At 45.8% G+C, this 26,891-nt stretch overlaps 1 protein-coding gene across 5 annotated transcripts in view; it reads right to left on the reverse strand.

The window, feature by feature from the left end:
- The window catches only part of LOC114878099 (POU domain, class 2, transcription factor 1-like), a 91,762-nt gene that overhangs the window by 39,875 nt on the left and 24,996 nt on the right, over positions 1-26,891 (reverse strand). For all 5 annotated transcript variants that reach the window (XR_006829278.1, XM_046285068.1, XM_046285069.1 and 2 more), the window contains exon 3: positions 4,602-4,820. Coding sequence is in view for 4 of the 5 variants with exons in the window: in XM_046285068.1 (XP_046141024.1) it covers positions 4,602-4,820 (219 nt within the window). In the remaining variant the exon portion in view is untranslated. The remainder of the gene's footprint in view (positions 1-4,601; positions 4,821-26,891) is intronic.

Raw genomic sequence — 26,891 nt, forward strand, 5'->3', positions numbered from 1 at the left:
TTTTACCCTTGAATTTCGTCGGAGGAACCGCGTGGCAAAGTTTGAAGCCGCAAATCGCTTTCGCATCGCCCGGTACACTCGCGATCGGGTTGTAGCAACGGTCGGCGGACCGTGCTGACCTCCAATCTCACCTCAATTTGCCTACACGCCGCCATTTGCGTCAGCGGGAACGGCGAGCAGGCCTATCTAAAATTATGATCTGAAAAAAATGCCCCTCGTTCGGCGCGCGAGCCAGCGCGAGACCGCACGTCCCGCCAGCGTAATCGATTAATTATGGTAAATCGCGCGTTATTATAAATTTTAGAGGTAATTGGTACCTCTGTTTAGAATACAAGACCGTGCTCTTGCACGATGCTGTTTAGAGAACATTTATCCATTTTCTAACGCCTGTTTCATCGAACGATCGTTTATTAATGTTTAATGTAAAATCGTAGCCTGGATTCTTCCATCAGAATCCAGGCAATGCGGTGTTACATTACGAAAGGAAATCATAATTCATCCGCCAGAAAGATTAAGATAGAATACTGGAACACCGTGTACCAGTTGGATCGTTAATATGTGGACTGTCTCGTGAAAAAAAGTGATCGTTGGCATGGTATATTATGGGAATTTCTGTTTATGATTTAATTGCTTGATTTTCTGCCTCGTATCGTAAATGCGACGTCGTTGGGGAAACGAGGAAAATTTAATTTTTTAATGGCTCTTTGCCTATGGAGCGTTGATGAAATTTTAAAAGGATATTAAATTTCGACGAAGAGGACGAAATTATACACGAAGAGGATGCGACTTTCGCAAGGTCTAATTAATCGTTCGATTAACTCGAACATCGGTCGCGAACTGTCGAAACCGCTATCGTTTATAGCCCCCCATGCTAATTTGCGGCTCGCAGCTGCTTTCGCCTCGAACGAATCCACGCGACCGCCTCGAGGTTTTTGCCGCGAGCCTCCTGGTAACTCGTCTTTTGGGTTATTACGGCCGCTCATCAATTACCCTCGTGCATCTCATTTTTGTTGGCGGCGATCGCGAGCAAAGAGGAGACTCGTCGGTTCGGGATCAACGCGCGTGAAACGCCGATTTAGCGGGCGCCACTGTTCAACATTACGTTCAACTCGTTATTACGTGGCCGAGAAAAACGCCTCGAGCTTTTTATTCGACATGAAAAATGTCTCGTTTCACATACCACTTTTGAAACCGCTTTTATTACGATTATAAATAAGTTCCCGTGGTTTTTCTTCATCTAGAATACATTTATTAATATAGAGAAGGGAATACCATTATTTCATTCAAAGTATTTGCCTTTCGAATCTACACTTTCCCTCGTAATTCAACTGGAAAACAGACGACGATCGAAGTTTCGAGTAACAACGATTCTAATATTAATCCTTCAAAGTTGGAACACAAGCAACCCTGTTCTCCCGTCTCGGTTGCTTCTCTCATCGTAGATTTACCAGCGAAAAGTGTCCGAGCGTCGAGCGGAAAGTCTCGTTCCGCCTTTAATTGAATTTTCGAACGCGTTCGCGAGGAGGACAGAGGAGTGAGAGTAAGAGCTTTCGGCAGTTCGAAACAATTCGGTCGAACCATAAAACTTGGGCGCAACTTTGCTCGCTATAAATCCGTACTCTTAAATCACGTAACTTATATGAGAGAAGGTTTAGCCAGCAGGGAAAACTGCGAAACTCCAAGCGTAGATCTTTCCTTTCGATCCGCTGCTCGTTGGAAATTCCTACTCTAAAGGATCGAAAGAAATCGTGTGCAGAACCCTTCTACCGTTTCCTCCACGCCAACGCCAACAGCGCGAAGGGATATTTCTGTGCCGGCAAGACGCGGCCAGTTAAATCAGAATTCAATTTGAACGACGTTCGAGCCGGGAGATCCCCATAGAAGATACGAAATATTCATGGCGAGAATACTTTATCGTTGTTATTCTTAGGCTGTGGCCACACGGCCTTCCATAAATACATTCGCTCCCCGCGACGACCATTTACACCGTTTCATCGCTGCCAGTACCTTTCTAACGAACCTTTCCGTCCACAGGACACGTTTGCACACGCCTCGAAATACGTATCTACTTAACCCTTGCACTTGCTAGAACAGCGTATATATACGTCGTTAAGCATCGACAATTAATGGCATAGGCGTACGTGAACGACTACCGATTAAGGTGCCAAGCATAACCATAACATGACAGAGAACCTCTTCGAAAATAATCAACAAATTATTCGTCAGATTTTACGATTATCGTAAGACACATGTAGATTTTTATCGAGTCTCGAAATATAGTCTAGCTTTTTTTTTTTCATTTCTGTTTGGTCCCTCGCGAAGCATAACGCAGCAGGCTGATCGATTTAGCGCCAAATGTCGCCATGTTTTACACACGGTAATAATGGTCGAAATCTATGTAGCCAATATTTCACGAGCCACCCTTTCTCGCCCCCGTACGCGTCCCCTTCGCCGCCTTATATGAAACGTCCGTGTACGTAGTCCCGGTTATTGCCTCGCATATGGCCGTTCCTCGATATTTCAAACAGCGCGACAAAATGGAAAGACGAATCAAACTAGTCGATTTTTGCCACGAATCGTGTCCCTTCGCTCAGACACGCGAAACAATTCCGCTCGGCTTGCTCGAATAAACGGAATTTAAATACCTCAGAGGGAAGAGGGTGATCCCGTGAAGAAGAACGATAGTCCCGGGGGAGAGATTGTACGTTGGAGAACGGCAAGAAAGGATCCTTCCGTAAACGGACAGCGTAATTTACACGCGACGAGACTACGTTACACAGTTCACTGACTTCGAAGATTACTTTTTAACAGGCGTTTGTTTGCTCGCGATTCGTCTTTCTTCCTCCACTGACTTTCTCGGACGCGTAGCTATTTTCTTTTTATTAGACGTTCGCTTCGTTAAACAGTAAACGATGTTTTCTGTTATTATTTGCCGTGAAAGAGGGAAACGTTAACCCTGAAAATTTCGCGTTAACAGCTCGTCCCCTTGACACATTTTTTTAATTAGTCCAATGATTTATAGTTTTTTTTCCTAGGTTGCTGGTCCATTTAAGGGTCGCGACAGCTTTCAGAGGTGAAAGGATCATCGCTTCGACACATGTCCTCGGGTCGGCCACGTTTTTAGGGTGCTATCCCTTCGTTCTTCAAAAACCGGCCAGTGCATATGTCGGCCGAAGAAACATAATGTTATCAAGCCGTCCAGCAGAGAGGCGGTCGTCGGACAAGGACGAAACCCTTGGGGAACCTCGTCCTTGCTCTCCTCCACTTCGTCCTTATTGATATACCGAATAAACACACTTGGCAGCTAGGCGGGATAGCTTTGCCAGGCAAATAGATTCGAAAGAAGCGTGTATCCTCTCTTAAAGTGGAGACCACCATCGAAATACGTTTCAAATATAACTTTTCTAAGGCAATTTAAAAGTTAAATTCTTGTAAACTCCTTTAGGCAATAATTTAATTATTCGATTAATCTAATTTGTAATTTGAGTCCTTTTATAGCGAAATAATTTCTAGACATTCAAGATCGAAATTTACGAAACATCAACCCTCTAAAAGAATGACGAAAACGTTACTTTCGTCCATGGAAACAGCGTGTCGCGTTACAATCGCGTTCCTTTCAACTTTCGACCCCTATCGATCGGCACCCTTATCGAGCTTTAGCGCACCTTGTCCAGCGGCGACTCGACGGTAAATAAAGATGGCTGGTTTTCCCATCAACTTGCACACACCCACCCCCCATAGCGGTATACGTGTACGTTTACGTATGTGTGTGTTCCACTGGTCAGACGGTTTTAAATTCCGCGAGTCAAAGCGATGTTTGACATGGAAATGTTGAACGATGCATTAAACATGCCGCGCGGACTGCTTCCTCTCGTTTCCACGGAAAGAGGAAGAGGAATCAGCTTGCCTCTCCTTTTCCTTCGATCGTATTGCGGCTCGAAAGAGGCCCGGATCGGGCCCCCACGCTATTGTTCGAGCAATGTTTATTTAAGCAAACGAAAGGAGCCACCGTTCCACGGGGCTGAGTCTACCTTCCTGGACCTTGCCGAAGCGGCTTCCGGTTCGGATCGATAGCAGACCGATGCCGCAGAGGCTTGCTTCTACCGCAACTCTTACAACCACGTTATTTTCATGAAAATGATTTTTCATTACAAATTTTGTTAAGTGGAAAAATTATTTTAAAAAATTATCGGTGGAAAATTAACAATTCTGTTAATAAGAGTTGGCAATATTTTGGAAATTATATCAAAAGATAGTTTTTCGATAATTGTTATCATTGAGGAAAACGAATGGAGCATCAAGAAAAGGAGAATCGTGATTGGTGGAGGGTCGGAAGCAAGCACCTGCGAGGGGCAATTTCGCTGGACCTTTCCCTAAAAGGAACTCCCCCCATTGTCCGGCAAATGACATCAAGCTTATTGCATTATTTAAAGAGCCTCGCTTTAAGGCCGCTTTAAGCCGCCGACCCTTCGGTTTCTTGGACTTTTGGCACCGTTCTCGAACCAAAGTAACTCCCGACGAACGCGACGTAAATTTGCAAGCATAAACGATCGAGATTTACTCGATCGTTCTAGATTGTTGAAAAATATATTAGTACTCACTCGGTGAAATACCAAGCTTCACGTGGAGGCTGCTAGGGCTTCTATGATCGGGGGTGGTCACAGGGGCGGCTATGGGTGGTGACAGGTGGGGGTGTACCGGTGCTCCACCAGCTGTCGTCGTCGTGGTAGTGGTCGTGGCGCAGGGATTTAAGGGTGAGGTCCTCTTGAAAGATTGTTCCGTTCGCCACGTGACCTCGTTATCGCCTATCCAAACTTTACCTGCAAAAATAGAACACAGAATCAATGAAATGTTACATAATAGATATGGTCGATTTCAGAAATCCAAGTGTGTTTTATATAAAACAAGCGATGAACAAAGATCGAGCAGAGGTATCAAATTTTCCTCCCCGTCTATCTCGTGTATTAATATAAGGGCCTTTGTGTGCGCGCAGAAAATGGCTTCGCCCCCTTCACGAGATCGCGTAATTAGCAACCCTCCGAATCCCCTATTCCTGCCAGTTTTCCCGGATTTCCCTCGTTTCCCTTAATTTCTGGGAACAATGACGGCCTCTGAATGTTGTTCCAGGCTGCAGTGTCTAATTACACCGGGCCACATAACGGTTCTGCCCCCGTCAACCCCTCTACATAGGGTGTATCTAACGTTTCAAGACCCTATCGCTTAAGAATTCCAACGTAAATCATTACAAAATTTGTTTAATAAAAATGCAATGTTTCTAAATATAAAAAATTAGAAATACAAGTCCGCGATGTTTTCATTTTACCCAAGGAATCTCGGCGAACGAATCAAGATTTCACCACCCCCGTACGTGACGAGTGCCTCACGCAAATATCACCCCCGCATGCGTGAGACGTGACTCAGCCGGCGCATTATTTGCTTGATGAATGATTTAGTCGAAGAGACTTAGCGGAAGCTCGCTGCGTCTCTTTCCATCTCCTCCGTCTTCCACTAACGAGAAAGCAGACTTCTCGGAGAACAAGAGAGATAAAGGAAGGGAAGTGAAACGCGGATAGGGTGGAAAGCGAGGAGTTTCGTGGAGGGTGAGCAAGAGGAGAGATTCGCTGGAGAAGAAAGTGTAGCTGGCGCTAACTAAGGGCGTCGGCTAATCAATATCATCAGGGAATGGCCGCTGACCTCGGTTCGACCGGTGGACCACCCTCCGTTCTTCCGTATGCCAACTTCTTTCTTTCCGATTGCACAAACAGCTCGGATTCGCGCTTTCAAATGACGTGTTCGCGAGATTTTATTATCGTTCAGCAGGGAATTATTGAACGATAAGGAACGAATTTTGAAATATTCTTCGAGTCGCAATATCGATGCGTCTCGAGGAGGGTTGCTAACCCGCGGCGTGTCTTCGGGTCACGATTCCGGTTCCTTTAATCTCGTGGTGTTTGCATGCTCCCTCGGTTCCTTTCTTCCACCCCACGGAGACAAACCAGCCCTCACGGGGCAGAGAAATGGACGCGTCTTTGGGTTCACCTTCTGGAAAATTCAATTACGTTTCAACTCGCGGGATTCCTTCGATCGCGACGAAATTTAACATGATAAATCCTCGAGTCGAATACGCGTCGTTGCTTATCCGCGATAAGAAAAGCGTTTCCGGTCTCTAAGATTATTGTTGAGAATCAGTTTCGTCGTGATTACACGTTTAAACAGACAAAGTATTGATTAATTTCAATAAGATTATTTTCATTTTCTAGGTAAAATTCCAAACGTCCAGTGACTGATAGAACCGAGAAACCAATTTTCACCGAACACACTTCTAACAGAAAAATCTACCCTCATTTCCGTTCGGAGGTCCCATAAATGAGCCCTGGAAATCCCAGCGAGGCAAGACCAGTTCGCATAAACATAGCCATCCATTTGGTGATCCATTGATGCCCCGTCTAGCCTCGGAGGGTGGTTTCTCCCTTTGCATTCCCCTCGTTCATTCGTCCAAACAGGCGCGAACTCCATTCACGGGTTTATCACTGTCCAGATAACAACGATTTACCTATGGACGCCTAGGAACAGCATTTCAGAGGGTCCAACGGGAGACATACGTAGAAGAAAGAGGGAAGGAAACGAACAGAAAAAGGGCGGTCGAGAAAGGGGGGTGAGAAGCGGTCAGCCACCTTGCATTCAGAAGTATTTCACTTTAACGGCCCTCCGGGGGATTGGCTGACCCTGCTTCGAGACCCTTCACCGTTTCAGCATAATGGACCTCTACATTACTTATTCGTCCTGGCCAATGTCCTGCCAGAAGCGTCCGCCGACCACGCTCGTTTCCACGTTCCTCCATTTCCGCGCGCGATTAATCGTCTCGCTGCAAGAACTCGCTTCTTCCACCTCTTTCCCTCTTTTTTTCTTCTTGACAACGACAAAGCTATTGTACAATCAGAAAATTCCCACTATGGAATATTCCTTTGATTTGATTAAAAATAAAGAGAAAAGAGGGTTTGTCGTATTGCCGCTGGTCACACGAGGGGTGGGCAATTTTAATCCGAACAGAGGCGCGCGTCGAGCAATTTATTTATTGGAGAAAGTGCTCGAGGGCCTGTCCCGTCCTTCGTCGCGGTTCGGTCCGCCTGTCCTAAGCAGGATTCAATTTGGCCACTGCCCACGATTCCACCTTCAAAGAGGAATCACCGTCGCGTGTATAGACGAGCCTCCCTCCCCGACCGGTACAGCCACGGTCAGCGGCCTTCGCTATTAATCTTATATCGAACGCTTTATCCGCGCCCCTTTCCATCCCCTTCCGCCCCGGCGTTGTCCTCTTCAACCCTTGGACGAGCAGGAATTTTCAATTCTTTCGAGTACCGCGGGAAAAAGCGGGATTGCCCTCCGGCCATACTGTTCAACTGCATTCGCCGTTCTCGCGTTCGATTCGACGAACTGAATTTCAGCGGAACACAGCACGTGACGTGGCTGATGCTGGACTTCGAGACCGGAAGTCGCACGATTGGCACAGAATTCCAGGGAAAAATATTGAGGTGGAATTAAGATTGGTTATCTTCAGCTGGGAATTCGGAAGGTGCTGCTTATATTTGATAGAAAATTTCAATTTTCGAGTCTCTTGTATAGATATAACAAATAAAAATTATTTATATGTCGACTATGTAGACTTTCAATTAGTGAAAAATTCCCATCTGCGTAATCGTCCGATGACCAAATTTCTCTTATACCTGTGGTCGATGTTTAGAGGTAATCTGATCGATCGCCACGTGCCGACCGGTCCAAAATTTCGATAAGACGCTTCCAAAATGCCGATGCAAGAATCGAAGGAGCTGATAAGACTACGTGGAACTCGCTTCACGTGTGAACGACCCTTAATCGGTCGACACTTTTTCTCATAACAATCCGGTCAATCGCTCCGAAATCGTAACGATATCTTGCTTTCGTAATTTCAATAATAGAGCACGCAGCATTCTACTCGTCCAAGATAAACAACACTGCGATGTCACGTACGCGAGTTTCGAGTAGCTTCTAATCAGACAGTCCCCATCGGCAGGTAAAATGAAAATTAAATACACAAAAAAGGGAGAAAATACTCGGGTTTAGAGTCGCGTGAAATTGTTATCGTTATCGAATTTCGACGAGTAACAACATCGACTCGGGACACCCGTTTTATCGCGTTAATTGCTTTCTCATTCAAACGAATTTAGTGAACCGGTTAAGTGGCTCGATGATGAAGTGGTTTGAAATAAACGAGAAATAGAAGATTTAAATCGACATGGGATATTTGTTTTATCGATAAGGACGATAATTAATTGCATCGTTTAATTAAATTGCTTAGATAGAACGAATAAAATTGAAATTCATTACGATGACATATTGTAGTGGAAAATTTATACTGTTTACTCTGGAACTAATAGAGTGTCTTTTATCTAAAAGAAGAATCCGATTATCAAAGCGTTAACACTATAACGTTTAGACCGAGATAACGTCGCTAATACGCATCGGTCGCTCTTTCTACGTTGATTATTTATTTCATCAACGGAAAAAAATGTGCGAGTCACAAAGCCCATTGCGATGATACACTTCACGTTTAAAAATAACGATTGATAAAATCGATCACGATCTAGTCTGCCCGTGATACGTGCGTCATTCTTTATCAAACGAAACACGTTTCGAAGGGAAATTCTTCCATTCCGAACCCGAAGAAACAATATTTACGAGATTAATTCCTCCGCGTCATCTCCATACCGCTCGATCCACCCTCTGTCAGAGATTCCGAACAAAGAAGCTCATTTCTCTGAAACAAGAAAGACAAAGGATCGTCGTTCATCGGTCGGAGAGAACGGTTTCCCTATTTCTTGTTGCTTGCCCTTGTCAGAGGGGCGATCGATAAAGCCAACCCCCTCTCGTTGCTTCTGGCTACCTTAACACTCGTCCACCCCTTGTGTACTTTTCCGTCGGTTCACGAAAACGCATTTCCTTTGAATGCAGTTTTCCTTTTCCTCGCGACGTCTTTCGTTCGATGGTCTTTTATTTGTCGTTTCAGTGTTTCGATGATTGCGATTATATTTGCAATGCGCATTGCAAACGGTATCGAGTGTTATTAAATTAAAGAAAAAGTCGTAGACTGATAAAGAGAAGAGTTGCGAAAATTTGAATAAAATTCATTGAAAGATTCTGAAGGAACAAAATCGCCATTATGTAAATGTATCAGCTACCTGAGAAGATCGATTCCCGGCCAATAAAAAAACCTGAATAATAACGAGACACGGTGGCTGAGGGTTGGCCGAGGGGATCAAAGAGAACGGCAAGGGTTGTGAGCGCAAGCGCGAAACCGCCCTCCGCGGAGGGGTTGCGAGATACCACCCTACGGCATAACTCCTTTCGACCGACACCTAGCCAATCTGCATGTAACTCGCGACCATCAGACGCCATTTTGAATGAAGTTTAAAACGAAAGGGGAGGTACCGTGGCATCCTTAAAAAACTACCCTTTCGGTCGTTCGATGGAGAACGCGTTTTCAGTAAATTTTACTGTTTCAATGTTCGATTCTCCAGTGACCCTAACCCTCTTCTATATTTTTTCACCTCGATATTGCGTTCGTGGTTGAAACGATACTGCTACCCGTTGCGAGTGCTACTTTTTAAAAGATACAGGGATACAGCTTGTGAGTTCAGCTGAATGTTTATGCCTGCGGTTCGAACACGATCTATCATGTTCAACCCAGTATAAAATCGAATCGATCTTTGAATACAAAAGTAAAGTAGCAAAAATTAAAAGGAAACAAATTAAAATTAAACAAGTTTTCAAGATGATTCTACGTAGAGGCTAATCGAGCACCGTGAAAAGCTAAGGGGTAAAATCAACGTTCGATCGAATACGAGCATTTTCCATTAAGATCAAAGATCCTCTCGAAACGGACATACTCGAGAACAGAATCCACGTTGGTATTAGCAGCGTAGCAACTTGAAAGGGGTGGAAAACGCGATGTAGAGGGATGGTAACGAGGGAAAGGGGAGGACGGTCGGGTAGACGATTTTAAAATCACAATGGCAGACACACGTCCGCGTCGTCTGAACCATCCGCTTCTCCTCACCCCAAAAAGCCGGCTGGCTCGGTCTGTTCGTTCCCTGTGTCGGAGCATCTGCGTCTATTCCGCTTCTAAACGTTGCTCCTTCCTGCGTGTACACACACGTACACGTGAATCAAGGTGTTGGTACGTGGAAGAAAGGTGCGTGGCACGAACCCAGCACGCGTTTCGATGGCCCCACGTACGCGTCGCTTTCTGTCGAAGGATTCCGCAGCAACACAACCCCTGCCGGCACCTCTCGCGTCGACCAACGAGAAAGGGGGACGTGGATGGCCACCCCTTCCTCAAACATTTTAAACTTTTCCTCTTTTTTTTTTCTTTCTCTTCTTTCCACGGCCCCCTCCACTCTCGACGCGGCGCGAGACTGCACTTTTAACGACGCACGACTTTCGATCGAAAAAGGGTCGCAATAGGGTGGTCGCTGCTGTCTGCCGTTACGCGATTTTTTATTTCTCATTCGGGACAACCAGCCACGGGGACCAGCTAGAACCAGCGGTAAGTTATTTCGTTTGATTTAACGGTTTCACGAGCGGAAGTTTCATTATACGCTTCTTTCTTTTGTATCGTTCAATATTATTCAGAACTAAGCTTCTCGAATTATGATTTATTACTTTGGAATCCTATTCTTCGTTTGAGCAAAGTTCGGGATCAACTCTTTCGTTTAATTGAACTCGACGTAACCGGTTTACCAAGGTGGCAATTACTGTTCCACTTCGATTAAAATCAATTAAAATACATCTACCTATACCTGATTATAATAAAAATTCTGTAGTTATTACTGCGATATTAAAATAGTTATTAATTCCGACAATATACTTAGATGATTTACATAGATTCATACACGTCGTGTACACAACCAGTGGGTGGAAAAATAATGAAAAAAATTGAAAGAAATCCTTCCGTTCCGCGGCGAGGGCACGTACAATTGAGTTTCTAGAAAACCATGTGCGTTTAGCAATGTTCAGTTTAATTGGCATTCGTGAGGGAAAAATTGAAAGCGTACGCGCCACGATGCGTCAGAAAATGATCGTTTAATGACGTACGAGAGAGGTTCTGGCGATTAATTATGATAATTCCACGGTGGCGGGCCGGTCGATTCGCGTTCATCATGAAACGACGAGCGAGCACGCTGACCGACCAGATCGAATTCACGATGCATTCGTTTATGCATCCTCCGTTGCGGATGCACGTGGGAACTGCCGATAAGGCGAACGGCTTATTAAATTCCTCCTGGCTTTCCGGCCAATCGCCGGCAATCATCTCCTATCCGCCGCTCTTTCTCTCTCTTTCTCTCTCTTTTTCATTTACCGCGTAATTAATCTCCCGTGGTGGCTCAGCTCTGCTCGCACCTCGTTACTTTTCCGCGAACGTTTCCGCGATCTATTCATCATTCATCGAGTCCGAGCGTGTATGCCGTTCTCACGGTGCCGACGATACGGAACATCGGTCCCCGTTTCTAGATAAAAATGTCCCTTGCTACCGTTCAGAGGTCACAGATAAATTTTTCATTCGGAAATTGGCAACCGTCCTTATTAAAGGGGTTAATAAAAATTCTTAGTCGAATAACAAAAGATATCTCCATTACCCCGGCATCTAATCGAAACGATATCAAAGAGTAGATATCGCGGTCGGCGCAATTATACGCAAACTTTGACGGCCGCTTGTTAAAATGATTATATGTCTTTATTTAGATTAATCGCGATTCACTTGCCGGATCGATGCAGCTGTGCATAAAATAACGCGGCAACGAGAACGAATTAAACCATCAAGCAACGAGACGAAGTTAGACAAGCGTTACACGCTTCTACGGTATATACATACGTAACATCCCATGGTTTGCGGTTACTTTCGCACCCGACAGCCTCTGGTTGCGCACGGGCCGTTGAATAAAGAACGCGGTAGGTAAAGGGACTGAAACCTGGCAGAAAATCATTTCCTATCCTCTCTTTCTCTCCTTCGATGCCGTTGCTTTTCTGGTCATAAATATGATTCGCGCGTTTTACCTCACCGCGTCCCCTTTACCTTGGCTTAATTAAACCGTCCACGCTCGCGCGAGCATTGTTATTATTACCATTGTTGTTGTTTCAACCGGGTTTCTCCTCGGTTGTTCGCGAACCGGCTCGTACGTTATCCCCCTTTTTAAGGAACACACACGAGGAAAACGCGTATGCACCAGACGGTATTCATATTCAAATGAGGAACGTTAATAAGCCTTTTTTTTGCTTCCACGTAGAGAGAAACGTTACGATGATCGCCAACGACGATTGCCATCTTGTAAGGCGCGTTGAAAGAAGCCTACGTATCCTGGAAGGATATTTATCGTTTTGAATGTAGAGAACGATTGTAGGGATACGGTTGTTAACAAATTGGTTGGTTTTCTGCTTCGGTTCCGGCCAAAAGGAAACAGAGGTGACGGCATGATTTGCAAGATCGTGTCCTCCCAATTGCAATTTTTATTCGTTTCATTTACCGCGTTTCGACCGAATAGTTTTATCGCGGTTTCGTTAATTGAAACAGGCTGGCGCGCATTCGTACGCTCGTAAAACACATTACGTATGCATCGTGAGCAGAACGGAGCGATGCACGCGTGTACGCGGCGGCTCAAGTGCATTTAGCCGATTGCATTCGCGGAGAGCGCGGTTGCATTGGCGGCGAGGCCAGCCAATCGGGTTATCGGGCGACGAATTCACCCCTCCAGGCCCGGCTGAGACGAGCTTCGAGGCGGGCAGTTTGCTTTAAGGATCTGTTCGTTTCTCTTCTTTTTTTTTTCTTCTTCTTTCTCGTACCGGATTCTCTTCTTTCTCCTCTTCTTCTGCCGCTTCTTTCTTTCGTCTTACGCGCACCGATTCGTCGATGATCGATGCCGCGTTTCGGAGCATCTGCCTCGGATCGGTTAAGCGACGTTTACATTAGGCAAACAGGATTACAATCGAGCGGAATCGGTTCTTCTCTAACTCGCGTTCGCGCTTGCGAAAATCGAAGATAGCAAGAGTTCGAATAAATTATTTCCCTCGGAACTCAGGCAAATCCACTTACCCGCTCCAGTAGATCCAGGGAGAGGATCGTGTCCGCGTAGGTGCACGCGTGTGCAACGACAGATACGCGTGCGTGTGCGAGAAACCCCGTAGGACGGGGACAAAAACTGGTATTGGCAGCCATTGCGGGCTGCTCGACGACCGACTGCGACTTCTCTTGATCCTTCTGTTGCTCTTCGCCGAGAAGAGAGGGAGGCAATGCCGGACGGATCGAGGGAGGACTTTTCTCACGGAACGAGGACCGACGGAAAGAAGAAACGAGAGTGCACGCCGCGATGAGAAACGCGAGCAAGCGGGCTCGTCGAATAGATTCTGAGTTGATCGATGCGAGCTCTTTCAACTGGTAGTTAGCGATACTTTGTTTCTTCTGCGCTTTTGTGGGAAGTGGAATAGATTTACTTTGAAATTGAGAATACATGAATGAAGGATTCCTCTTATTTTTTGATTTACTCCAAGGGTGGAAACAACAGGATCCCTCGAATACGAAGACGACCTCGTTCAAACAACAATCAACAGGACGATAGAAGTCAGCCAAGTGGACAACATTCCGCCTTACCAGGTAGCTAATTACCAACGTCAGAGTCTTCAACAGAGAACCAGCTAATCTTCTCTCAGAGGTAATTAGCGTGACGTCTTATGTCAGGAAAAATAAAAGCTTCCCAGCTAACACCCTCCTCGATTTCCTGTGACATTGTCTCGGGACACGAACCCATTTGTCATAAGAATCATGAAGATTACTGTGTAACTCGTTTCACGGAAGGCCTCGTAAGTTCCGAGAAGAATTTAAATCCTTATCGGACATTCTTTCGCGGGATCTCTGATAAAAAGATTTCACCACGACCCAAAAAGTGTTCCTTAACCGGAGTGTACTTGAAATTTCAATTTCGTATACCTGACGACACGTCGTCGAGTCAAATTTTCAAAGGGGTTCGGTACAACCTGTAATCCCGTATCGACTTTTACAATGGACGAACGATAAAGACTTCTCGCGGGCGTGAGTATTGGTGAGCAAGAAACCGAGATAACGAGGGCGCACCTCGGTTTTACATGTTTTAACAGTCAATAAGATTATCGCTGAGCAACGTGGAATAAATCAAACACCGGTGCTCGAGCAAACTGTACGCGTATCGATAACCTCGATGAACGAGAGGCGTAGACGCGGACAACTCACGGCACGACGCGTCAATAAGCTAGGCGCAACGTGTTTGCTCCGTTTTTCGAAACGTTAATATTAGACCAATTTCATCTCTCGCGAGTGTTCCTTGATCCTGTGTTACGACAGGAGAATATTCAAGGTACCTTGAAATTGCGAACTTTTGCAATTCAATTTGAATCCATCTTTTTATCGCTTGTTTTTAATTCATTTAGAATACGTTGGAAATGAAGTAACAGAGTGAGAATTATTATTGCATGTTATGTAAACTACACAGCGTATATTGCGATAATATAGATAGTGACATAGCTACATAGAGAGTAGCATACGTTTGTATGACTCTGTTTTCCTGAAACTTTCTCGAGAATTGCTGAAACATATTTAAAGCATGACGGGGCTGACTCATCGGCCTGCTTACAGAAAAACCGACCGCAAATTAACCAACGAATTCTGTCGATTAGTTTGGCAACCTTTTTCACAATTGAATTTCGCCTGCCAAAGGAAATTCACGCGATTTCAACGTCCAATCGTTTCGTAATTCGTTAATCTGTAAACGATCGTTTAATAGTTTTATCCGATCGTCTGTTACGATTAAAGGATTCTCGAATTTCAATGAAGGTTTCATTGAAAACCGCGATCGATCGATATCGATCAATTTTTTTAAAGCCTCAACCACCCCTCTACGAATTGTCTTCCCTTTTGTCGCGGCTCGACATCAGATGAATATCGCCACTCTTTTCTTTATTTTCTTCTATTCCCTGGGAGGGTATATCGATTAATCGGAGGGTGGTTTCATCGGTGAAAAGTTTCGTCCGGTGATCGCACACACTGTGGCCACGTCGGAACAAAAAGAATAGGAAAGGAAGTCTCTCGGGACGGTCGGTGCTCCTACCTGACGAAAAACTGGATAATTCTTGTTTCAACTTGCGAACAGGCTTTGGGAGACCCTAGTTTTATTAGGATATTCGTTCTGCTAACTTACATTCGGTATTTGATTACCTTCCTTTTTTTGTCGAGGGTAATATTAGTGGTGTTGATGCAGGTGTTTTTATTAAAACAAGTTCTTAGTTTTTCAAATTATCAGAATTTTATTGGAATCAAGGAAATCTTTTCCCTTTTTCCACGAAACGAACCCTTTAGACAGAAACGAGTGGCCAGTTCGAAGAAAGCTTGCGCAAACGAAAAACTGGTGAAAAGGGAGGAGAAGAAAAAAAAATCGGTTTCCATGATCAGGGCAACGCGATGGCATTCATCTCTGGCTACCTTCCCATGACCCAGAAATCGGGAATTCTAAAGAGCGGCGGATTTGCGTTCAAAAAACAGGCGGTTTCACCCCGTTTCGACCCTCCTTAGCATCCAACCCCCTCCCGCTGGCGGTTTTTTTTTTTTCACAACCTGAATCGCTTCTTCTCTCCAAAACGTTTCACCTTTTTTTCCATTCTCCCTTCGTTTTTTCCCCGTCTTTTCAGTAACCGGGTACCCTCCGTTTTAGTGAAATCCAGTGAATATGCAGGATATGCATCATCCGCGTCCCCCTTTGATTTCATCCCTCAGCCTCGATGCAACGAGATGATCTTCCGAAATTTCGAAAAAATTTACCTGCGCACCCCGTCATTTCGCAGCGATCGTTCCCTCCGTCTCGTCGCTTTAAAAAAGCGGCTCTCCTTGTTTAAGGGGTGGAGAGTGAAAAAAAGAAAAAAAACGTACAGCGTCGGATTTCACCCCGAAATAACGCTTTTTCACACAGTTTTTACGCGTTTTCGACAAACCGTGGGGTCTTCGATCGCGGCAAATTAGGGAGAGGGTAGCTGACGATTTAAAATCAGCCAGACACTGGCTTCTAACGAAAGTTCTCATGCCTTTGGGATTCTCATAAACTCGAGGAATGGGTTACCGGGTGAGAAACATTGGATTTTCTATTTTTTAACAAATTTAATACACGGAAGGTTAAGCAGAAGAAGAGCTCAAAACCGAAAAGGGCTAATTTGATCACCGTCAAAGAAGGATAATTAGTGAAATCGACGAACCCGATCCGACTTCCGGAGGAAAAATCATAAGCGATCATTTCCCTAGCGGCACTAATGTAAATGAACCTCTCCACGTTGAAAAACGGCGCGGATAGAGAATTAGAAGGAGAAGAGGGTAGAAATTCGAGATTCGGGATCCCGATGCATTGAGAGTGCAACCGAGCGGTCCGCTTCATCCAGACTTATATTGAATCGTCATAAAACGTTCGCGTGCATCAGACCAAGCTCATTGTCCTGTCATTCACTCGTCATCCCCCGCCTATTTTTCGGCGCGTGTGTGTGCACGCAACGCGTACACTCGTCGGCAAGAAAAATAAACCACCCCTAATTCACGTTTTCCTCCCTCGCGATTACGTGAAACGACGCAGTCCTAAGCCAGGATCAACGATCCACCAGATTTTCCTCTTCCTCCTCCTTTTCAACCCTCCATGGATACTCTTTTTTCCTTTCTGGTTTCAACGTTTGAAACTGTTACGCTTGCGATACAACGGGATTAAATCCTCGTCCGACTCGAGGTTGAGGATGGTTTCTATTCTTGAAATTTGAAAGGTTTACAGGTATGGTTTAGCGCGCTACTGGCGAGGATAATTGTTTTATATGGAAATAATAAATTTAAAAATTCCACTGTGGGAAGATTCGCGCAGCAACGGATGGGTGAGACGATTTGAACGAGAAATGATAATGAGAGAACACTCTCCCTTTTCGAAGCGGAGATTGGAAAATCAGTCGAATCGACTCAGCACGTGCGCGAGACCGACAACGTAAATGTGACTTTTCAAAATTCAGCTGGGGGTGAATTCACAACGAACAATACCCCGCACCGCGCAGCTGTCCCATCATTACCAGCCTCGTCACCATAACTCTTACGGTTCGCTGCCAGATACTCAATGTTCGTTTGCTTCGAAAATGGCCCCGTTTATGATTCAGACACATTGTCAACAATATCGTGGATAAAAGTTTCTTAAGTACTCAGAACAGCTGTGGGAATGAATTTGCATTATTTTTTATCAATGAAAGCTTATAACATCCGACTTCGATCGTATCAAAGAGTAAACATTTCGATAGCAATTTATTTGATAGCATTTAAATTAAATCAAATTCCTTGATTCTAGAAAGGCAGCTCGTGCAAAAATCCGACTTTCCAGGATCAATCTAACAAATTTTCCTAGAAATCTCTGTGTTACCTATCGGTTTAAGAGCCCGGCGAAAGTTAATCAACGTTCCAACGCGTCTATCGAAAACTATCTTCACCCTGAAAGGAAACTGGAACGTTAACGATTTATCGCCGTCCAGCGGGAACGAAGATGTTCAGGATCGAGGCTCGTTTCATCCGGAAACGGAACGAGCGAGAAGCAACGAGGAGGGTACCGGTTCGACGTTGGCGAAATCAATTCCAAGCCAATTTACAGAGTCTTTGAGCGCGACTCTCGGCTGGCGCCTTAAAAGTGCGTAAATAAATAGATTCGGACGTGGGCGTAACAGAGGGGTGGGTGTTACGGGGGTGAAGGTCGAGGGTGAAGCTGTGGAAACGAGACAATAAGCCCGGAGGGTCCTCTCGGCGAGAACTCAAAGAGTGCCCATGCTGCGACACTCGTCCGGTAATCTAATAAAGGGGTTGCCTCCACTTTCCTTATCCCCCCCCGCTCAGCTCGCATTCCTCTTATTTCCTCGTCTTTTTTCCTGGACCTCGACGACGTTCTCCACGATGATTCGAAGGTAAATATTACCCGAAAAGATTTCGACGACCGACTGAAAATGGACAATTTTTGCTACTTAAAGCTGCCCCCCCTCGAAGAAACAACTCGATGTACCTTTTGAAAAAAAAAAAGAATATAAATTATCGTCGAGTGCAAGAAAGCGTTGAAAGTGAACACATATGGCTTCTCCGTGGAATGTCTTTTTTGGCAGATCATTCTCGGGGTCATTGGCAGCGTTTCGAACGTGTTGCACGAGTTTTGCTGCCATTCCACCAGCTGCAAGAGTTGCCAAAAAATACTCGACTAATGCCAACCCCCACATTCGCTCGTGGTGTGTAATTGAATTTTGTTTTATCACCGTTCAACGGGACATCCTATATATCTCTTCTCGTAACACAATTTCGGTTCGACATATTGAAAAAAAAGTTCATGCACTTGAGATGTAATTCAAAAGCAGTCGCAACGATGAGGTGCACGCTCGATGATTACCTAGCTGACATAATGGCCAGCTCGTATTCCCTGCGATCAAGTTTATCGCGTTTCAATTGGTTCGGTGAACCGAGGAAATTTTCGCAAGGTGCACGGAATACCGGTATTCACGTACACGGAAAGTGGATGAGAAAAAAAAAGAGAGAAGAAGAGGTCTTTCAAGAACGGCAGCTATTTACGAGACTGAATGGAAGAGGGTCCTCGAAGGGGGCAACGTACCCACCACCCCTCTATTCCGCCCCTGAACACCACCGTATCGACCATTTCGCCTCCGTTCGATCATTTCACATTTTAAAGGGAAAATTTCAGCTTATTCCGAGCTGGACTTTCATTTACCGCGGATTATTCGACTCTTCGCTCTTGGCAGGTCTCTTAAAAAACTTAACCAATGGTATTTTAACAGAATTCTAGAAGAATTTTGAAAAATAGAATTTAGGTTCACGATAGATGAAGGAAAAGACACAAAGTTGAGGGAGTAAAAACAAACGAGCTACGTTCGTCAGGTAACGAATTCCGACATTGTTTGCTCGCGTAGAAGTTGGTGCAACAGCGAGGAGGAAGATGCGTGGCCGCGTCCAAGAGAGGGAAAAACGGATTCGACGAAGGGAGAAAGCGACTGGCAAAGGTCCCGCACGTGACGTCCCTTCCGGCCTCGTCCTGCGTCCTTCTCCTTCTTCCGGTACCGCCTCGGCCGATGTTTGTTTTACTTATTTTATCACACGCCCGAGAAATCGGGACAGCTCGCAAACTTCCGTTCGTTTTGTCTTGAAAATTTCGGTCTTTAACCAATATAACCTTCGGTGGAAAATTCGAGGCAATTTCTCTTATGTTAACTCCATTGTTTTATAACTTTTTTCGTATCAAATGAAAGAGGAATTTCTTCGAGACTGAACAAAAGCTTATCGTCAGTCGTATGACCGGAAAAGCATCAATAATCCGCCATAGTAAATTTTTTGCAAACAGCCCAGTCGAGCCACGGGACATCGGCTGATTTACTTTCGCCGATCGCGTCGGCGTATTTCCTTCGAAAGTAATGCCTCCCGTACGTGGATGTAGTATCAGCGTCGAGCGATAAATAAAACACGCGATCGTGCACCGGTGCTCCCCTCGATCGCGAAGACGTGGCCGATCTAAGGGCGACTCTCGCCCACCCACGTGCAACGATTCGTCCCGCAACACGCACGTCAAGTACGCCTACGACGCGTGAAACGCGACATTCGTCAGTATCACTGTCCGACTCGTGTCTACTTATCGTCAAGCTTCCTTTCCGTGCTATTCGTCAAATTTTTCGAAACTCCTACACTCGCCAACGTTCCGCGCGTTAAACAAACGATCAGCTTGATCTCGATAAAAATCTTCGAATTTTCCGAAAGAAAAAAAGAAAAAAAAAGGAAATTGTTTGAAGGAGCTGGTCAAAGAGTATAGCCGTTGACGGACGGTAAAACGAACTCGTAAGAAACACCGTAGGAAGAGGGAATGGACGGGGCAGATCAGCTGGCATTCGGTGAAACGAACGATAAAGCGAAGCGGATCAAGCGGATCGCGGAAGAGGACGGATTACGGGAAGGCGGACGGGAGGCAAGCTGACCAAGGATCCGTATGGATGATTCTCTGCTGCTTTACGGTCGGCCAATCGCGGCGTCATATCTCTGCAGGACCATCCATCAACCCACGGGAGAGAAGAACCTCTGTTCTCGACCTCGTCTGTCCTCCTACGAGTGTCATAACCTTCGTGAACGTCATGACCTCTCGTCGATGCCTCCGAAAGGAACACCGAATTATTTCGTGCTCGGAATAGCCCCGATCCTCTCATTCTCCACCACCTTCTACCGATCTGTTTCATAATAATCCTCGGACACCCTGTTGTTTCATTTAGAAACAACTTACTTCTGTTTCTCCTAACTTTTGCTTCCTGATTTTTACGAGGCTTGGAATTTAAAATTATAGAAAGAATAAATGTGGTACTAGCAGTTCTCTACTCTTGTCTCCTGCTAAGCAAACGAACGTCTCAATACGGGTACTGAAACGCGAATGGTACTACGGTGGTGGCAGGGGTCCATAATATATGGCCCTTAAATCATCAGGTAACAGTGGATATGGTGGCTCCAGCTAACCAGGGTAACCACTCCGTAAACATATCAATCAGTCCATTGTCTATGCTGTTAAAAGTCTCGAAAGGTGTTTGCATATGTTAACCCTTCTCGACACAACGATGAAAGTTCGCACGTTACGCAATACAAAAAGCTCGTAAATTAGAGAGTCGAATATTAAAGTACTCATTGGGCAACGATTCGACAAATTAAGGAAGATACATAACTCCAGTCTGGGGGATTAATTAAAAGTCTGTTAATATATCAAAAAGTTCATTTATCTAAACGAAACTTTGCACGATATTCGGTTAATTGAATTTCCTGCCGAGCTATTATTGGAATCATTAGTAGAACGAAACAGCAAAATTTCATGCTCGACTCCACTTACTGTGGAACAGTGAGCTCGAGTTATTTTAGCTAGAAATCATTGATATAGAAAGAGAGAAATCAGCGAGCTCCTGTTATTCGAACATCTCAATTCTCCGAACCGTATCGTCCCCAATCAACTTCACGTAAATAGAATTTTCCCTCTACCGTTATTTTAATTAATCGAATAAAAAAAGAAAAAAAAAGAGATTACTGAAAACCACACTCAGACGCGACGTGTCGAACAAATGATCGCAGGGAGGATGCGCATCGATTGGAAGTCATCAATGAACGATCGAAGGAGTCTCGGGCAAAGCTGCGAGCAAATAATAAAGAACTAGACAAGGAGCGAATGGAAAGACGCACGCAATTTCGATGTTGCGTCCATTGCTCTGCCGCTGATTGTAACACGGCGGTGATCGCGTGAGCTCCGCTAATTCCCCGCGGCCAGAAACGAGCGAGTAAAAATCATTTGCACCTTTTTCCAATTCCCCTCGCGTTAACGCGCAATATCAATTGCGATCGTAAGGGAACGATTCGAAATTCTTGTACTCTTTCAACCCTGTCATTCCTCTATTTCAGGGCCGTACGACAACTGTCCCGTGACGGCAACCTTCGTACGAATAAAATTCCAGCGGAATTTGCATGGAGAATTTCTCGGCGAGAAACGAAACTCATCAGGGTAATCATAAAGGCGCGAGTGGTAGCGAGTGTGGCATTGCAGGCGGATGAAGTTGTAGCCGGGGAGCGGGTAACAATGAGCACAGTGATAATGCGTCTCGCGCGGTGAATGGATGAAGAAGACGTGAAAAGAAGTGGAAGCGAGGAGGGACGAAGGATGGTCAAGCATTGCCCAAGGAGATCATTAGTCCAGCTGGCTCTGGCCCTGGGTAACGCTTAACCGCTTGACAAGCGTTGCGGGCCGTTATCGGTTTGTCCCTAATTATGCACACGTGACCACACGAGAGCCTCGTGGCTATACGTCGGATCGTACGTTTTTTTTTTTCTCATGTCCGACATGGACGAGCGGCGCTGTTTAAAATTAATCGCATTGTCTTTGCTTCGCTCGTTCGATCAACCCGTCTTCCTCGGCGAGACATCAACGAATGGGCCAGCTGCATCCCTTGCCGCCATCTGTGCCACCTTCTAATTTTTCTTCCTTTCTTATCGCGCCTTCCTTTCTTAATGATATCGAATCATCGGTGGAAGGGAAATTTTTGAACGAACGGATACCAGTTTAATGATTAGTCTTCGGAAATGATGTATTTAGACTCGAAAAGGGTGAAATTTACGATCCGATAGTTGCATAAAAGATTATGGATCCGAATGTGGTCAGAGGGGAGGCGATAATCGCGGACGGTAGTTGATCGTGAAACGTTTTAATTCTCTCGAATCTCGTGTTGTTAGTCGGCAAGGTATACACGTGTGCACACACGCGAGCGTGGCGTGCGGCATAAATCAAACGCTGTACCCCCGCATTCCCAGCGTGGCCGTGGATCGATCGGCATTCGTTCCGCGATACGATTTCTCAGAGGGCCACGACCAGAGACGTTTTAATCGTGCCGCCTAAACATTCGTGGCTCGTCACCAGCCATCCGGTGCCCGTTCTCCGTTCCGCCATTTTGGTACACTATTTCGTTTTTTCGCCCGACCACTGCGCCCTTACGTTCGAACCGGTACGCGGAATCGTTTTAATCTCCTATTTCTTTTTTCCAAAACCGTCGTTCTGAAGGGACGTTATATTATTTCGAAACGCGAGAAAAAGTCATTCGACGAAAATGACGGGCTGAAAGAGTCGATGATTCTAATGAAAAAAATGGAATCGAACAAATGGAAGATCAATGGGTACCAAAGTGTTCCTTCGAACCAGATCCGTGCTGCGGGCGGCGCATACCCAGGCTCCAGGGCGCCTCGAAATCCGCTTAATCGTGATTAATATCACAATCTCATACGGCATGTCGGTAATTAACCTACACGTGTTTTACCGAGTCGAACGATCGCCGATCGAGGGATCCATACGTGTGGGAACAAGATCCAAACCGTGCTACCACCGTGTCTTCTCTTTTTCCACCCACGCGATTTTTTCTTTGCGCCATCCCTTTATTCGCTATGCCCTTCGCAATAACAATTTCTTCGATTTTATTATCAATGGACTCGTGAGAGCAATCTTCAGTCGTTTGGTTAATCGTGACTGCAGAATGCAGCTATGGCTTCGTTACAAGAGGAAATATAAATGTCTCGCTTTGAATTGCAAACACCGTGGACAGGTCGCGGTGAGAACGACGAGGATCGTTTGAAATCAAGAGTCAGCATTTTTGCTCGGTCCATTACTCGCGAGACGGTTCATAGCTCGGCAAACATGCCGTGTAATTAACGCCCGTTCGCGGTCTAATTAGAACGATACATCGCAGGAATCCGTGAAAAATTAGGAACCGCTGAACAAACAATGGTCAAAGCCGTAACAGCGACCTAATCGAAGCCGGCTCGTTCTATTCGCGATACAAAGTTATAGAAGCATCGTCGGCGGGGGTGTGGACAGATGAAGGTAAAAAATAAGGTGGGGGGCAAGGAGACTAGGAGCGCGGGTATTACCATATAGCAGCGTGACTCCGGCGACCGGCCGCGGCGCGCGGCGCTCTCATCTGAATAAATATCGTATTATAATTAAAGGAATCGTTCGACCCATAAATCAATGAGGCCGGTTTATATATCAGGCCTCACCTATATAATGTGTACCGGTGAAGTACCGCAGCGGGTCCCGTGCACGCCGTGGGGGGTCCCCCTATGCTAATGGCGCCCTCTCACGAAGCACAAGGGCTGAAGGAGCCGCGGAACCGAGGGATAAGAAGAACCGTGGGCACCGCGGCGCGGTTCCTTCGGCCCTGACCTGAGAGAACCTCTCGTTGAAAGTACTACATCCCTGGTCGCGTAAGAGATCGGTACCGGCTCGGTTTCCCTCTGATCTTTGCCGACCGCGACCGCTTATCAATTTGTTAGCCAGCGCTGTTTGTTAAATCAAATCAAGCCCTTGCACGCCGTGCCGATAAATAATCCTGCTTAATATGTGCCTCGAATTCTCGGCTCCCTCCTACGGGGATACGTTCGTGTATGTTACACCCACGTGGGAAGCGAGAAGGGGAACAACCACATCTGTACGGGGAAGGGGACGAGGAAGACGGGGTGGGAGTGAGAGTACACGCGTTTCCATCCACGTGGTTTATTGATCCATCGATCGATCGCCGGCCGGCCTCTGTGTTCCATCGATCGAATCGGCCGCCTTGTCGGTGCCCGATCGAACTATCGGCTCGACGCGATTGATCCTGATGGACTGATTTATAGCGAATCTATAGGGTTTTAAATTCAATATCTTTTTGAATTCCACGAAAATGTTTATCACCGCGAGGATTAATAAAATTCCTGGCTATTCACGAGCTGGTCTCGGTGGTGGTGGTTGAAATTTCCTTGATAAAGGTCGATGGGCGAGTCGGGCGTTTATTATGACGAGTCGAGACATAGCGTGGACGCACGGTAGTTTATTTGGGCGAGGATGGGGCCCCGGATTTGCGGGGCCCGTACGAATGAACGGCGCGGCCGCGATTAACAAAGGGCGATACAAATTAGATTAAATCGCCGTAGGGGGCGGCATCACGGTGGAGAAAGGCGAATGATGATACCGCTTGATAAATAGACGAACGTCATGCGATGCCTAAACGGAGTCTGCGTCCCTGCGGCCGATGGAATGCAACGGGTAGTTTTACTACCCCCTGTAAAGGGACTAACCTACCATCCTGCACGATGGACCACCTTTTGATCGCGTTTCGAAAAAAAAATATTATTAATATTATTATTCTCTAACAAGTTAGATCAATGTAAAGGGATAAATTCCCTGCAAATCTTTTTCTAAGAACATCGCGTATCCCGGCAAATAAAAGCGAGACAACGGGAAGCAAAAGGAAGAGAAGAAAGTAAACGCGGGTAGAAATGCTGCGAACACACCCCCTCGAAGCGCTCGGTGAAACTGGCCCCAGCGGCTGGCCAATATTTAATTACAGATAATTACCGGTTATAATGCGCGGCAGATCGGCGGCCTGCCGTTTAATTGATCGGCTTTACGGCCTGATTTGTGTATCTGCCCTGTTCGTGCGATCCGCCGTTAAACTCCGGTCCCAATTTTTAATCCCACACCGTACCTGACCGCGAACGTATGCCTGCCGGTGACTTTCATCTCTTACCGTCGTTATTTAAACGGCATTACGCAATCCACCCACCTCGTCGTACCACCGTTTATTATGCGTCCCGTGAACTACGAGCTTGCACGAATTAGCTTTATGTTTTTTTCGCCAACGGGCCAACTGCTCGCTTTCGAACGTAACATCGCTTCGCGTCGATGTATATTTTTATGAAAACATAAAAATTGCTACGGGTAACGTAGAAACGAGTACTCGGATAACTGATCGCCCACACAGGAGTTAATTCGAGGATCTCCGATCTAATAAATAGTCGACAGATCGGCTGCTACGTATTCGCGCGGAGGTGGAGCTGCACGATTCCAAGTAGCTCGAGGGAAAAAGCGGGAAAGGTGGCGAGAGCCTCGATTCGATCGTCTATCGCGTTATTACCACGTTATATCGGTACGCGTAACCCTTTCCCTTGCCCAGCAGCCGCGGTATGTTGCAAACTTTTGCCGATAGAACACGAAAGTTCGGCACGGTCGGCTCCCTTTGCCAGGGTCGAAGCATGCAGATCCGACACAAAATATCATTAATAGTCGTTTGCCGGATGACCGAGCCCGGTAATCGTCCTTTCTGCGGTTCGGATCGGATCGTCCGAAAACCGCAACACGCCGAGTGTACGGCACCGATCAACCAGCCCCTTTCGCATCGTAATTTATGTTCATAAACTCGGGATCGCCAAGTGCGAATGCTCTGATGCACTCTCTACCGTATAAATGAAAATTCTAATAAAACAATGATTGAGAGCGAAGATTCTTCGTAATTACTAAAATTAGTTTAACGTCTAATGACGACAACTGAACATCCCTATGGGGATTTCGTGTGAAAAGTACCATTAGTTCAACGAATCCTGATTATACCTAATTACTCGGATAGAATAAAAAGAGAATCGTGATGAACAAGAGGTGCACAAGGAGGGAGGGAATGGAGTGGATGTATAATATCCAGAAGAGCATCCTCACGTACGTGGACTAATAGTCGGGTTCCCTTTTTCATGATGTTTCCAGTGACTCGTAAATACCCTTGTCGGTGGCCGTAAGATAGAGAGAAAACAACTTTTGACGCGATTTCTCGACATCATACGCGTATAACGACACCTTCTCGCTTTCGTCTACTGCTTGCACGACCGCTTTTGCCTCGCACACCTGGTAGCCGGCGAGGATGCCAACGACCAATCCCACGCACAATGTCCACGGCGCGCCAACAGTTCTCGCGACGGTGTCATTGTTCATTTGATTGCCAGCTCCTGGCCGCTCACGCTCGGTCCGCCTTTTATTATTAGTCGTCGATTAGCCTCGCTGTACGAGGTCCGCGCGAGGGGAGCCAGCTACGATTACAGCACCATTTCCGACGAGGAAACCCTCCGAGCATTTCGAAGAAGATCGATCAAGGCATACTGGTAGAATCCTCTACGAAACAGTTTGGATTCGTCGGTCCGTGGAATATTTAATATTTTTCAAAATGCGCGCTGTAGATTATCGCGATATGGTTTAAAAATCAAACTCGTTAACCCGTCCGAGTCATCGAAACCGAATGCCTAATCTCAGCAGCCGTCTTTGATCGTTCGAAATTAGAATAATCTTCCAAGAAAGCCGCACGAAACTTCCATCGCCCAATTTAATTAGATGAACATTCAGAAGTCGTGCGGGGTCCGATAACAATAATAAAACGTGCCAACGGAAAAGACTGGCATCCATTAGTTACGTCGAGGAGAT

The sequence above is a fragment of the Osmia bicornis genome, chromosome 3 (genome assembly GCF_907164935.1).
Source record: "Osmia bicornis bicornis chromosome 3, iOsmBic2.1, whole genome shotgun sequence".
NCBI classification, from domain to species: Eukaryota; Metazoa; Arthropoda; class Insecta; order Hymenoptera; family Megachilidae; genus Osmia; species Osmia bicornis.